This window comes from Buteo buteo, chromosome 4 (genome assembly GCF_964188355.1).
Source record: "Buteo buteo chromosome 4, bButBut1.hap1.1, whole genome shotgun sequence".
In the NCBI taxonomy this organism is placed as follows: domain Eukaryota; kingdom Metazoa; phylum Chordata; class Aves; order Accipitriformes; family Accipitridae; genus Buteo; species Buteo buteo.
The window spans coordinates 58,471,057-58,485,551 of record NC_134174.1 but is presented as its reverse complement, the minus strand read 5'-3'; the positions used below and the strand labels follow the sequence as shown (position 1 = coordinate 58,485,551).

Below are 14,495 nucleotides of genomic sequence, written 5' to 3'. Positions count from 1 at the left end.
AAGCTGCAAAACACTGTCAGAGTTTTCCTTTCCCTAAGGATGGTGGTAGCTGTTGCGTGCTGGTGTCTGGAAGCAGAGAACTAGGGTTACTGCCCTGCCCATGCAGGTTCAAACTCACACATCCCATCTCCCAGGTAGGTGCCATCCTGATTTGTCACGCTTACCTTCACACGTTAGTGCTTGGGTCCTCAGCTCCTCCCTGTCCATGGGAGCAGGGTGGCCAGGGAGGGAGGAGAGCACCCACTCTCTCCCCAGAGCCCTGCAGTCAGATGGCTGGGATGTCCCCTCGGAAAGGTGGGATCTGCCAAGCTGGCCAAGGGAGGAACTGACCTGGGGGCAGAGGTCTTACATTAGCACTGAAACAGCAAAGCAGACGTCAGCACAAGCATGGCAGCACATACCTTTGGGAGGTACATCCCGCTCTGCCCTGGATGCTGGGGCTTCCTTCAGCCTGCAGGGAGGAGACATGGATTGCGACCAGCCAAGCAGAGGGGAACGGTGCCCTGGGCAGGAACACAAACCTCAAGCTCCTGTGCCCAGGCATAAAAACAGCCCCTTTTCAGGGTCCCACAGGGCTCTGGCCCTCCATCCTTGCTGAATCCCAGCCCAGCACTTCCCCCTGCCAACACTATCCACCAATGCACTGTGCTAAAGCCCAGGATCAGAGCCCCTCTCCAAAACCAGAGCAGCTGCCTTCCCTCTCTGCTAAATACCTGGCTCCTCTGCCAGCTGCTGTGGTCAAATCTGCCAAAGCCAGCAGTCCCTCTGTTAACCCCTTCAGCCTGCTGCCTTATCCTCTGCAGGTTCCCATGGCAAACATCATCAGCTCTGCAAAGGGTTTCAGCATCTTCATCCTTGAGAAATAAAGCTGGTCATTCCCCCCGAAGGGGTTTTATGCTGTTTTAATGAGAGCTGTTGGCTGCTCTGTTTCTGTCAAAGCGGTAGGTATCTGTGGTTGGGATGTGGCCCCTCTCGCTAAACCTGCCAGCCTTTCTGCTTGGGGGAGCTTGAGAGGCCTTTTCACTGCAACTGGCCATGAGTTTCCAGAGAGCACTTTCCAGAGCAATCAGATCTCTTAGGAAATTAATTGATCTGCTCTTATTAGATCACCTGCCTCACCTCCCCAGCTGCTGGTTCCCATGTTTGGGTTTCACAGAGCCCAAGCAGGGCAGCTGCCATGTCCCCCTGACACAGGGAAGAAATCCAAGGCTCATCTCCAGTGACAGCTTCTCATCCGTCAGATTTGCTTCCCTTGGGGTAAGAAGTTACAAACAGATGAAGCCCAGAGGGCATAGATGCTTTGTAACCCAGACATCTACCATAAATTTTCCAACTCGATAACTTGGAAATGCAGATTATAAATGTGCTGCAGTGATGAGCCAGAAAGAACCTAAAACCTTCCAGCTGAAAAGGGGTATGAAATGGCTCAGTGAAAAGATGAGCATTACCCACATGCCCTGGTCCCTTGGCCACCCACGAGCGTCACGCCAGGGACCAGGGCATGCAGCATCCCATGGCATATGCTTGGGAAGGAAGTGGAGGCTGTGCTTAGTTCAGATTTTCATCTTCAGCAAGATGGCAAATCTTATATAAAACATGCGTGAATCAAAACAGAAGTGCCTGCCTGGCTGCTGGGAAGTGACGCCACTGTGACTCATGTCATTCTGTTTAAAACAATCCTCCCCCTCACCTTCTCCCTTCTGTAGAGCTGCACGTTGGAGGCTTTCAGCACAGAGCCCAGTGATGCTTACCCTTCTCTTCTACCTCCTTACACCTCTTTCAGGCCATGGCGTTTTTCTCAGGTGACCTCTCCTGCCATGGAGCTCTGCCAAAGCACTTTTGCAGCTCACTGCAAGTACAACAAACAGCTTTCTTTTCCTGGCTTTTTTTTTCCTTTATTATTTTTTACACTCCATAAAAACCATTGCAGGTTTTCTTTCACATTCACGAGATCTCCTGGAAATTATTGCCATTTCCCATACATATTACATATTTAAAAAAGTAAAAAGGTCAACAGACAAAGAGAGCCGCTCGATCAGGACTCCTTGCAGACACAGAAGCCAATACGAGCGAGAGAGAAACTGGTTTTTGGGGACAAAGGCTGACTAGAGGTGACCACACTCGCTAAGCAAGCCACTTAACACTGAACAAGACCACTTGACCACACACGATACACATCGGGAACACTTGGGAAGGGATAAAGAAGAGTTGGCTTGGAGCCGAGCTTGTCAGGTTATTTGGTGTAAAATCCAGCAGTTACAGTGTTATCTGATGGGAAGTAACTTGGATGAGGATTGTGGAGACATTCAAGTATTCTAGGGCTGTTCTTAAATAACAGATGGGAGGATAATAGCTCAGCAGGGTAGCCTGATAGCTTTGGTTAAGTCCCCCGCTTCAGTTAAAAGCGCATCCAGTACAAAGGCAAATGCAGAAGTACAGGAAATGTCACACCTGAATGGATCCACGGTCTGGTTTGGTATCCAGTTACACTGTGGTCAATACCTGACACTTCAGAGGCTGGAGCAGGAGGGGATTTTCACCTGGTTGTGCAACAGTGTCCTGGGAAAGGAGCTCCCTCCCGCCACCCCAGCCCTTTGCTGCCTGAAACATGACACAGGAGAGGGGAGGAGGAAAGCCGGAGAAAAAGCAGAATGAATATTCACTCCCACCACCTCTGTAGTTGCAAAGGTGGTGCTTTTCATTTTGCTTTCTTCCCCACTGCTGCTGTTTATTGCTTGAAACTTTAAATAAGGGTCTTTTAAAAAATAAGAAGGGAAGGAGATGGGAACCGAGAACATACTAAATGGATTTCTCATTGCTCCCCAGGAATCTGGAAATACAGTAGTGGGTGCACGCTCTGTGGATAAAAACCTAAAAAAGCACTTTTTCTTTTTTTAAAAAAGGACAATAGAAGTTCAGAAAACCTGCCACACTTAGAGCACTTGCGTCTTACAGTCACAGCATACAGGAAGTATGACCCACGACAACCACTCCATCCCACACTAAGTCCATGAGGTTTCTCTATTGCACGTTCTTGAAATGTTCTTGTTGGGGTCACAGTTAGGATCAGAGGACCGCACCAGCTCCAGTCTCCCCAGGGCATTCAGCAGGACGAAGATGCCGTCATCGGGCTGAGTTTCAGCTGGTGGACGGGAGAGTGGATGGGCACAGAACTCAACACTGAGGTAGGAAAGGCGAAACATGAGCCTTCAAAGTTTTTGCCTAATGTCAGTTCTTCTGCAAAGAATGATGCAGCTTCTCTTTTGCACGAGGCAACGGGGGGGTTGGGAGTGGAAGACAAGATCTCTGACTCGTATTGTAGCAACTGGCCCATGAAGCCAAAGTTTGGTGAGATCAGGCTTCGGCGCTGCTTGATGTAATCGAAGGCTTCCTCTAGGCGGAGCTTCTTCGTCTTCATGAGATACGCCATGCAAATGGTCGGAGAGCGTGAAATCCCCGCTTCACAGTGCACCAGAATCTTGCCCCCTGTTCGTCTGACATAATCTAGGGGAAAAAAGTCATTACAGACGTCAGTTGTCATTGGGGATGGAGAGGACACTGCGACATGCACTCCGTGCTGGAGGTGGAGTATGGCACACAGCCAGTCCACCAAAGAGAGGCTTGCTCTTCTGTTGGGTACTAAGGGTAACATGGAGGTTAAAAGAGAAGGGGGACAAAACCTAGCCTGAGATGGAGCTGAGCTGCAGATGACACTTGGTTTCAGAATTTGTGGATCTTGATTTGGTTCTTTCTGCATTTTTTCAGAGAGTTCTTCCCTGTCTCCTTCCCACATGCCTATTTCTCTTTTGGAACAACTGACTTTGCAGAGCATTGCGAGACAGAGATCAGGTATCTGGGCAATGCTTGTGTTTGTTGTACCCGCATTTCTCTGCCTGTGGCTTGAAGTGCTGACCCAAGCCCAGCCTGGCCAACCCTCCCACCATCAGGTCTTTCAAAAGCCACAGGGCTGCCTTCTTCTCATCAGCTTTGCTGGAAAAACAGGACTTCTCTTTAAAGCCCGAACCTAGCTCCCTGTTTGGCCAATTAGCAGCAAACAGTGGCACCAGGAGCTGAGTCGTGGTGGGTACCCTTGGGTGGAGAGGCTGAGATTGCTCCCTGCGGCCTCACCACAAAGCACACAAGGACTGGTAGGCAGTTGCTAATTACAGCCTGGTTAAAGGATGCTTGGACTTAAGTCAGGATATAAAAGGCTTATGCAAAGCACCCATTTTACACAACAGGAGCCACTGTGGTTACTCACACAACACAATGTTTGTTATTAGATTAAAGAGAATGTGCTTAAAATAAGCCTTTCCACACAAAAATACAGTTCAAAAATAGATGTTCTCTGCTCTATTGCCTTGAGCAATATGTTCAAGCTCCAATTTATGGATAACTGCACTGAGTGTAGTGCTTAGTGAAACAACGCAGAGTTGAGCAAGTTATCATTTGCCTGTCTTCTATTGTCTGCCCGGGGACTGGTGCCACCACGACCGGTTATATTTAACTATGGCACAAAATAAGGAAGACATGGATTTGAGTCATCCCCAGCATCTATACCACACACCCAATTTTAAAAGAAAGCGAAAACTAAAGTCATCCTCAAAATCTGCAAAATTTCCAAGTGACTCAACAACTGTCAGAAGGGGTTGGGGATGGGACAGAATAGCGCCCTGCATTAGCATTTCCCTGAAAGGTGTGAGAAGTCCCTCACCAGGGAGGGGAAGGGCTCAGACGGCACCCTCAGATCACATTTTTGTAATTCTGCCTGCATTGTCGAAGGACTTGAACTCAGCTGAGCAATGAGTCCAGCGAGTCTGTAACTGGGTTTTTATGCTGTTTCTCTCTCGAATGTTCCTGGAGAGCAACAGCACCGATTTCAACACCATCTCCACCCAGGCTCAGGCTGCTCCACCCCACTAAACCACCCTGTGCCTCTCAGGGAGCAGTCTCTCCCTTGTGCTACCTGGCATGGCTCGTGTGCTGCTCACCTACCCAGCTTAAAGCAGGAAGATTTGGGAGAGGATGGCCCAAAGTATTCTAAAGGCCTCCCCATTGTTTTTTGCATTGAGCTATTTGATTAAAGGGCGAGATACCGACACGAGCAAAAGGAGAAATGGAAAAAGGTCTATGATAAGGGGAGACACTGGATTTCTAAGGCCCCGGCTTTGGGATATCTCAGCACAGCGAGGCAGTAATCGGACTCTGCTTCACCTGGCTTTTACAGGGTCTGGCATGCAAGTCCACGGAACCAATATGTTTCTTTCATTTATGAAAATAAATAGATTTTGGTGTTATTCAACCATACTTCCTTGCTCCCTGCCGTGCTGAAGTTACACCTACGCTTGCTTTGAAAAGAAAATAAAGCTAACCAGCTCACCCGCCTCGTCTGCCTGACAGCAGTCAAGGAGGCATTTTCCTTCCTTGGCCTCCCAGCCTGGAGAGAAGGACAGAGACCTTGCTCTGAATGTCCCTCTTCCTTCCTTCCTCACGGAAATCCCTCTACCAGGAGAGATGCTGGGGAAGGGAGGGAGCTTAAACTTTTGCTGTGACGTCTGGGAACATACAGAAAAGAATGTGTCCTTCCCACTAATATGTATTTTAAAATAAATGAATTTAAAATACATGAAGATGTGGAAATTTGTTCATTTGGACTTACCGATGAAGTCGATGGCTTCCTGGAAGTGTGAGCTGATGTCCGCTGTGTGACTGTCCTCCACTGGGATCCACTTGTAGCAATACTGGTCTTTGAAGGACTCTGAGCTTTTCCTGGAGACGTTGAGCAGGGCCGTGATGTGCAGGTTGGCAAGAAACTCACACTTGGAAGCGTGATAGGCACTACCAAGGTAGAGAAAAGGCAGGATTTCGACTGGACCGCCCTGGAAGAGAAGGAGCAGAAACATGGAATTCCTTTTCAAGGGTATTTGAGTCCTGATACCCAAGAGAGAGCCACAGGAGCCTGCGTGGGTGCCCATTCCCTCCCTCGCTGGCATTTTTGGACCCCAGTGCTGCCCTCCAGTGAATCACTGTGCTGGCAAAGCCCACGCAGGAAAAAGGTTTTAATTTTCTTGTCCACATCTGTGAGGTACAAAGTCAGATCTAGCCCACTTGCGTGCAGGACATTTCTGGTTTTCTTTCAAGTGCTGCCCCTCGGGACGCACACGAAGCACTTTCACATGTGAGGCCCGTTCCCTCTGAGGCTTTACCGAAATACGGGCAAGGCGGGGAGCCACGTCTGAGCAGGAAGGAAGAGGAGGACAGAGGAAGAGGCTGCTATAGCTCAGCTCCTCTGCTCACACCTCCAAAGGCAAAGCAAAGCAAAAAAAAAGTAGGAGCAAGGCTCCCCGTCCTCCTGCACCTCCCTGGGGTGCAGCACCTGCCACGTCACCCGCTCCGAGATGTCATCTCGGTTCCTCCTTCCTCAGCACAAGCGAAGGCTGGGTGACGAGACCGCGAAAGAAAAAAAAAGCCACCGCCTGACACAAGGGTTTCGGAGATCGCAGGTAACTTTCCATGATGCACAAGAGCTGCCGCCAGCCCCTGGCTGAGAGAAACAGGGCTTTGCACCCCCCAACCCGAGCTGCCCACCCGGCGGGTCCCACACATACCGGGGACAGCCAGGAGCCACCCGGGACGGTGGGATGGAGCCTGGGGCAGGAGGTGCTCCCGGGGGAGCAGAGGGGCATCGCCCGGGGGCTCCCCCAGCCCCAGGAAACGCACGCCCCGGCGGAAGCGCCCGACCGCAGGGTGACATCTTGGAGCACGCGTGTTCCCCGAGCGGGGCAGGCACGCGGCGACTTCCCCCGTGGAAACCCCACAGCCCCTGCCCGAGGGCAGCTCTCAAGAGGCAAGGTCTCTTCTCAGAAGCGGCCCCGTGGCCCCCGTGGCCCCCTCCGCCAGCCTCAGATCGCTCCCGGGGTCTCAGAGGAGGCATGTTCCCAGATGTCACAGCAAAAGTTTAAGCTCCCTCCCTTCCCCAGCATCTCTCTCCTGGTAGAGGGATTTCCGTGAGGAAGGAAGGAAGAGGGACATTCAGATCACATGCTCCCTGGCTGTGTGATAAAGATGGGTCACAAATACAGTTTTGGGGGCTCGACAGGGTGTTTCTCCTCCTGCTGTCGCCTAATTTTGAAGCCGGGCAGAGGCGATGTTGAGCAGCAGCACACACAGGGCATCTTATTCCACACACAGGCTGCCAGCCTGGACCGTGACAACTTATTGACAGCCCACGCCGGCGCGAGGGCCACCGGCACCCTGCCAGCCTCCGACAGAGCCCGGTGGCAGGAGGGAGAAGACCCAAGGGAAGGTCATGACACACACCTGGTCGTAAGCGGGTTTGTGGTTGGCACTCTGCTTCTCACAGTGGCTGGCGAGGTTTCTCTCCGCCTCAGTCCTCTCCGGGAAAATGAGTTTTCCATCCACACAGCACTCAGGATATTGCGAGTTAAAGGTTTCGTATCCCCCTAGGGGAAAAAGGAAAAAAAAAAAAAAAGACATGAACATTTGCACTTCCAAAAATTGGCTTAATTAAAGTGGAGGAGAAATGAAGCTCCGGCACTTGCCGTGCAGTGGGATAGTGCTGCACAGCGATGGGCCCCGGGGGGTTAATGAGGGTTAGCGCTCCCCTGGGGAAATGGGTTTGTTTAAAAGGCTTCAGGCACCCGAAGAAAAAACTCTGATACCGCTGACAATTATTAACTTGCCAAAAGCCAGTGGACCCACATTAAAACTGTTAGCAAATGTAATTCTGTTGAGTCTAGCAACCATTAACTCCGGTACAGCAGGGACTAAACTCCCTCCCCCAGGTTTTATATATGAGCACTATTTCCAGCATTAGAGACCAAGATTTGTATACTCAGGAGTCATCCTCTCTAAATCTGTCGTTACTATATACACTGTGACAACAAGAAATATGTTATTTGCATTTTTGAATGGACATAAGCACAAGAGGGAGATGCTTGCAACTGTGCCATTAACCGCCACAATGCACAAGACAGCAAGGTAACGAAGACAGTCCCACTGAAACCAATCTATTAAATAACAGCTATAAAACTTAATGAAATCCTGTGACAGCATTTGACAACTGAATAGCCCCACATGAGCTATTCTGCATGGTTAAGTACTGTATTCGTTTCATTCAGTGCACCGCTAATGAAAAGGAATTAATCCTATTATTACATTGTTACTCAAAGTTTGTCGTCAGCTAAATCGTTGCCCGTTTCCAGGCTTGGAATACGCTGCACGGAAGCACACAATCTCCAAAGTGAACATGAGCAGGTCAGGTAGCAGAAGCAGCCTGGAAACATCAATGGCGTGCCACGTGTCTGCCAGCCGTGCTTTTTCAGAGCAGAAATGAAAGGCGAAAGCTCTTGAACAGCTAGATTCAATAATCCTTCAGAACATGGCCCTCAAGTAAACAAGGCTTGGAAAGCAAACCCTCCGACGCAATTCATTCAACTGCAACTGTTCCGCCCTGATAAGCGGTGTCGGTGTGGGTGCCCCGGTACAAGGAAGGGTTTCGAAACAAAGGAAGCGCTGAATATCTGAGCAGCCGCAGGGCCCCTGCCGCCCTCGCTGCCAGGGCTGCCCGGTACAGCTACCTCTGACATTTCAGCCCCGTAACGCCGGTGTCTCATTTGTTCGCAATGTTTGAGCAGATGTGTGCTCAAATTCATGACGTGCTACTGTCGCCCACTCAGTCCTGCCGTGGGGTCCTCGTGTTGCAAGAGGCCGGCACGATCCAAAGCCCGCTCAACGGGATGAAAGTCTGTTTTCCATGACGGAGGGCAGGAGGGTGACTTTGCAGGCAACTGGCGCTCAGCACCTGCACCTTTCCTCCTACTCCCCAGCCACATTCAGCCAGCTCGCCCAGAGCTCACAGTGCAAGGCAGCGGGTCAAGCAGCCAAGTGACCGTGGAGACCATAAGGGGGGGGCTGATAAAATTATATCCACAACAACTGGGTTGATAAAATTATATCCCTAACAACTGGCAGTGTGAAAAGCAAACAAACACAAGAAGCTCTCCAGACGCCTCTGCTCTTCTGATCTCCACCTGCCCTTCATGGGGTGGACTTTTAAAACCTCTTGTTTTGCATAGCTGACTTTATCTCTCTCCTGCCCCCCCAACCACTGCCATCACATAGAAAAAATACATCCAGTTTATATAAATAGACATTATCCCCATTTATGCCCTTCATTGTTGTTTTTACTCTTGAATGAACACAGAAATCTGCCCCAGCCAAATCAGCGTGTGTGTTCGAACAGACATCATGTCTCATGTCTCTGGGGCAGCTAACGCATGCAGCTGGTGAATGGTTAATTACAAGCCTTAGGGATCAGGATATTTGCAGGCCATTCTTAAAGTGAGTCATCTTGTCATCCCATCCTCCAGCAATCTCCTCTCTTCCCCTTCCCCACTCAACCTAGCTTCCCTGAGGTCATTTCTGCAAATACTAGATTGCTCATCACAGAAAGCTGGACTGCACTTCGGTTTTAATCAATAAATAACAGAATCCTTGTCAGCACCAACAGAGGATCCGTTATTTTATCTTTCTGCAAGCTCTTCCCCCCACCACACAACCAGTCTCACCGTGCTGGACCTGAGCTCACCCAGGATGAAACTGCACCTACACAGGCGAAAGATGTGACACACTCAACCCACAGCTGCCAGAAAGCAAGGGAAGGAACAGAGCCAGCACGCAACTTGGCGTGCAATTGCTCTGCATTTGCTGCCCTGCCTGGGGCCAGATCCCCAAGATGCTTGGTGACCTGGTGGGAGTGACCTGCTCATATCTTCTCTCATCACTGCGACTTCCAGACCACCTTAGCCCCTAAGTAGCCGACATCTCCTCCCAGCTCCCCCCATACCTAGAGAGAACAGGACTATAAAGGGGGAACCTCAGGGAGGTTGTTTTTTTTTTTTTTCTGGTGGTTTTACAGCCCATTGTTTGCAAGGTTGGTGCTACAGACCCCTGAAGGACTCTTTCTTCTGATCAGTGCCCAGTGCTTCAGAATGATTTATAACCCCACTGTCCCAGAGATCTTTCCCCAGACCACAAGAGCTTCCTGGGGGTCCGTGGCCCCGGTGAATCAGCAGTGCTGCCCACTGAGTCACCAGCTCCTCGGGCCACACGGGATCGGAAACGGAGCTGCGGACTTCATGGCCCTGATCCTGCGACCCAGAGCACTTCTAGCAAAGCGAAGGGGAACAGTAGCAGGAAAAGGAGGAAACTTTCTCATCCACTAAGGGGGAAACTTGTCAGCCTCAATTCGACAGGCTTTCAAGATAAGACACTTTGCAATACACAAAAGGCACAAAGCAGGGCCTACATCAGAACCCCACCCCAGATAAACTGCCCACAGCCACAGTCACCACTTCAAAGCGTGGGGCTGGTACACAAGGACGGAAGGACGGTCTTGTGGCTAAACGAGCAGGCTGAGAGTCAGCAGAGCTTAATTCAGCCCCTGCTTTGCCACAGACTTCCCAGCATGACCCTGGAGATGTTTCTTCATCTCTAGTTTAATGAGGTCTCTAAGGATTTGGCTGGCCCAGCACAGTGCAAGTATCCCTGTCCTACAGCAGCAGAATTGGTGCTTTTTGGGGAGACCGTCAGACCCCAGGGCACGCTGGTGGTGCCCGGACAGAGCCATGGTGGTGCAAACTGCCCTGGGAGTCTCCCTCCCGCTTGGTATCAGGCAAAATACCCAGGCTGGAGGTGCCTCTACCCTGGCGGGGATGTTCTCCAGGCACTGTTCGTTATAGGAGGCTCAAACTGGGCACATGGGGACAAAAACTAGCGTGATAAAAGGCTTAATAAAAGTGAATTAACCCTGGCCGGTGAGGACACAGGGGCAGAGTTTATTCACGAAACATCGCCTGGTTTTCTCCTCCATTTATGGCCTCCCCGTGGCCTCAGGGTATGGCAAAGGGTTCTTCTGGAACCCCTGCTTCAGCGTGGCCCCCGCTCCGGGGAGCCCCGCGGTCCCGGCAGCCGGGTGTGCGGGGCTACGGGTGGGAGCGTCCCCGGGTGGGCACTGCTCCCCTCCGCGGGGAGGCACCGGGGAGCGGGGGGGGGTGGTGGTGAGAGAACAGAGAGGGCAAAAGGACAAAGGCTCTGCCAGGAGTAATGGAGGGGAGGCACGGATGGGAGGACAGAGAAAGGGCGGCTGCTGGTTTTTTTTTTTTTTATCGTTTTATTATCCCCGGGTTACACGGAAGGAAAGCAAAGAACCGCAATCAAAAGGCTGTAACACACGTGTGGCGGGAGGGGGGAAGGTATTTCTGTCCCTCGATAAGCCCCGGAGTTTCGGCTATGGGTTTCCCCTGCTAGCCTCGATATGCCCGACGGCGAGATAAACCTCTCCTCCCTGGGTGGAGGAACGGGCACCGATCCCCGGGTTCGGGTGCCCAACACGGGCCGCCCCGTGTCACCGGGCTGAGAGCGGCGAGCGGTGGCCTCGGCTCTCCTCTTACCCGCGGGCCGATTTTATTTTCCACGCAGCCGCGATCTCTCTCGCCCCCCCCCCCCCCTTGATAATCTGCAACTTTTTCTCTTCTTCCCTAATATTCTTTGCTTTCCATCAGCCTCTTAAACGCGCGGCGGGGGTGAGCGGAAAGGCATTTGGGCTCAGCCCGCAGAGTCTATCCGGGATTTATTTCCAGTGGGTGGAAAAGAAACGAAATCCCGGCGTTACCTCCTTGCCCTCCGCCAATAATCAGGTTAACTGCGGGGCGGTGGTGGCGGAGGAGCGGGGACGGGAGCACCGCGGGGCCGCCGCCAGTGCCGCCACCCGGGGGAGCTTTGAGGGTCGATCCGCGCCGCTCGCCCCCCCCCCCCCCCCCGGTCTCCCCCCGTTTCCCCTCTCACCTTTCAGGAAGCAGACCCTGGCCCCGGCCTCCGGCAGGCTGGAGAGCAGGGCGTTGAGGACGATCTGGGCCGTGCTGTCCTTCTTCAGCTTCTGCCAGTGCCCCGTGCCCTGGTCCAGCACCACCACGGCTGCCAGGCGGGCGGTCCCCGCCGCCCCCTCGCCGCCCAGCAGCAGCCGGGCGCGGGCCGCCGCGTCGGGGACCACGAAGTGGAGCGGCACGGCCCCGCCGCGGGCCCGCCGCATCACCACCGAGTTGAGGTTGACGTTGAGCGAGCCTCGGAGGCAGGAGGCCGAGTAGGACAGGTAGGGCCGGCAGTCCAGCACCAGGCAGCGGGAGGGCTCCTTCCTCAGGAGCTTCCTCAGCTGGCGGCAGTCGAGGGACGTGACTTTCATGCCGGCCGTGGACTCACGCCCCGCCGCAGCCGGGGCAGGAGCGGGGAAGAGCGGCAGGAGGGTGCCCGCCGGGGAGCCCCGGTGCTAGCGCGGGAGCCGCGGGGGAGCGCGGGGCCGCAGGGGCTCGGCCGGCGCCGACGGGACGGGAGGGAAAGGAAGGGAAGGACGGAGGCACCGCGGCACCGCGCCGAGCCCGGGCAGGGAATCCCGGCCGCCGCCACCGGGCATTTATATGAATGGGAGGCCGGGCCCTGACGACACTGCCCATATAAGGGGAGTGACGCGCCCGCCTTCCAAACATGGGCATCCCCCGCCCCGCGCCGCCGGGTGCCCCGCCCCCCTGGCGGGGATCCCCCCCGCCTCCCTCCATCCCTCCCCGGCGGCGGGCGGGGGCCGCGGCCGCGCAGGCAGGCAGGCAGCGTTAGTCAGGCTCGGAGGCAGAGGAAGCTGAAAAACGCCGCAAAAATTCTCTAGTCATCGGCCTGAGGCTCATCCCAGCATCACCGCTCCCCCTCCCCAGTCAGCGAGGAGAGCCGGGAAGCGTGCCGGGGGGGGCGGCGGGGGGAGGAGGAGGAGGAGGGGCAGCGCTGGGTCGGGTTTCTCACACCAGGTTGCAAAAGGGGGTTTCAGTTCCCCTTATTCCCCCTCGGTGTGGATGTCCTCACCCCCAGCAAAGCCTGGGCGCGGGCAGGCCTGCCTGCACCTGCCTGCGAGGGCACAGCTGCTAAGGGGATGGGAGCTGCCGGCTCCTAGAGCCCCTCGGAAAGAGCTGGGTCCCCTGCCTGGGCCGCAGTTTGCATCAAGGTGGCTCCGGTAGCCGAACGATAAGAGTGGGCTGCTTGGGGAACACCCCCGAGGACGCGGTTACCTGGCCCAAGGTTTATAGCCTGGTGGCAAAGGAGAAAACAAGGAGTAACAGCTTGGGACAAAGCAAGATATGCCACTTCTGCAGAGTTAATGAGTGCTCTGGAGGAGGGGGTCAGCGATGGGAGGGCCACCTGCAACAGAAAAATTGCTGGCACGTCTCGTTGGGGGGTGTCTAATGTCCTTTTCCTTGTGGCAAACTTCTAAGCTGCAAGACTGTGCCTCAAGGACCTGCAAGACTTACACCGCGGACCTCAGGCTGCGCCTGTGTCCAGAAGTCACAACACTAAGGTGCACAGAAATTGGGAAATTTGGCACTTGCCCTTTCCTTGTAGATAAGTTTTGCAAAGTGACTAAAAAGAGAACTGGAAATCCCTGGAAGAAGTTAAGCAAAAGGATGAGCTTCAGCCAAGCTCATTAGAGCCCGGGCAGATTACAGTGGAGCTGTCTAAGAGCAGGGTGTCATTTATTCTGATGGTGCCCTGAAAGTATGTTCACCTCAAAAGCAGGCAGGAAGTGCCATCCCTGCCTCAAATTGCCTGCAGCTGAAACAGAGAAGCATGAAAGAGACTGTGCGAGGAGGAAAACGTTCAAGCTGATTGAAGGAATAGCAACTACTGGTTTCGAAGCGCCTCTTCCTCTTTGAAACCCCCTGCAGCCCCTCGGCTGGCTCCTTCTAACCTGCCCCCCCTCGCTCCCCGCCTCTGAGTCAGTCAGGGTATGAGACGGAACAAAAATAGAAATAGCTTGTGGGTAGGGGCAGATGTTCACGCAGCGTCTTAGCGTGGGGGTTGTCTTCACCTGGCCACTGCCGTCACGGCAGCCCGGCTCCGTCCTTTCTTCTGCGCCCACCCTGGAAGGCAGCTGGGCACTGCCGGAGCCGCGGGGCTGGGTTAGGCGTCCCCACGTGCCAACGCCGTCTCTGCCAGACCTGGATCCCCACCATGAGAAGCATCGCCACAGCCGTGCCAAAACCCCTTCACGTGATCCCACGGGCAGGCCCGTTATTTTTCACTAGGTGGGAATCTGGCACGGGCAGGGGCGCAGGCGCTTATTCCCGCTCACGCAGGAAACCTCCGCACCGCCTGAACGCAACCTGCCTTTCCTGCCGCCCAGCCTCAGGACCCGCTTCTTCCTCCCCAAGAAGCAGCCTGGCTCCCTCGGGGCTTGCCCCCCAGTAACAGCCCAGCTGGCGAACTGGTCCCAGTGCAGCACAGGGAGGGGAAGAGGGGCTGCGGGCAGATGCTAGCGTGCTTCTCCCTCCTGGGAGGAAGAAGGGGGCCAGCGCAGTCACACGAGAGCATCATTTCCTCTCAGGAAACCCAAGTGAAATGTGGAGGGGTGGGAAAGAGAGCTTCCCCCGACTCCT

The 14,495-nt window shown here is 53.8% G+C and overlaps 1 protein-coding gene across 1 annotated transcript; it reads right to left on the bottom strand.

Annotated features, from left to right (window-relative positions):
- Positions 1 to 1,743: 1,743 nt before the first annotated feature.
- DUSP5 (dual specificity phosphatase 5) lies at positions 1,744 to 12,262 on the bottom strand. The gene is made up of 4 exons (XM_075026358.1): positions 11,869 to 12,262; positions 7,321 to 7,463; positions 5,660 to 5,879; positions 1,744 to 3,504 (listed from the first exon to the last, which is right to left on the bottom strand). The coding sequence occupies exons 1-4, from the start codon at positions 12,260 to 12,262 to the stop codon at positions 3,104 to 3,106; spliced, it is 1,158 nt and encodes a 385-aa protein (XP_074882459.1). The 3' UTR covers positions 1,744 to 3,103.
- Positions 12,263 to 14,495: the final 2,233 nt, after the last annotated feature.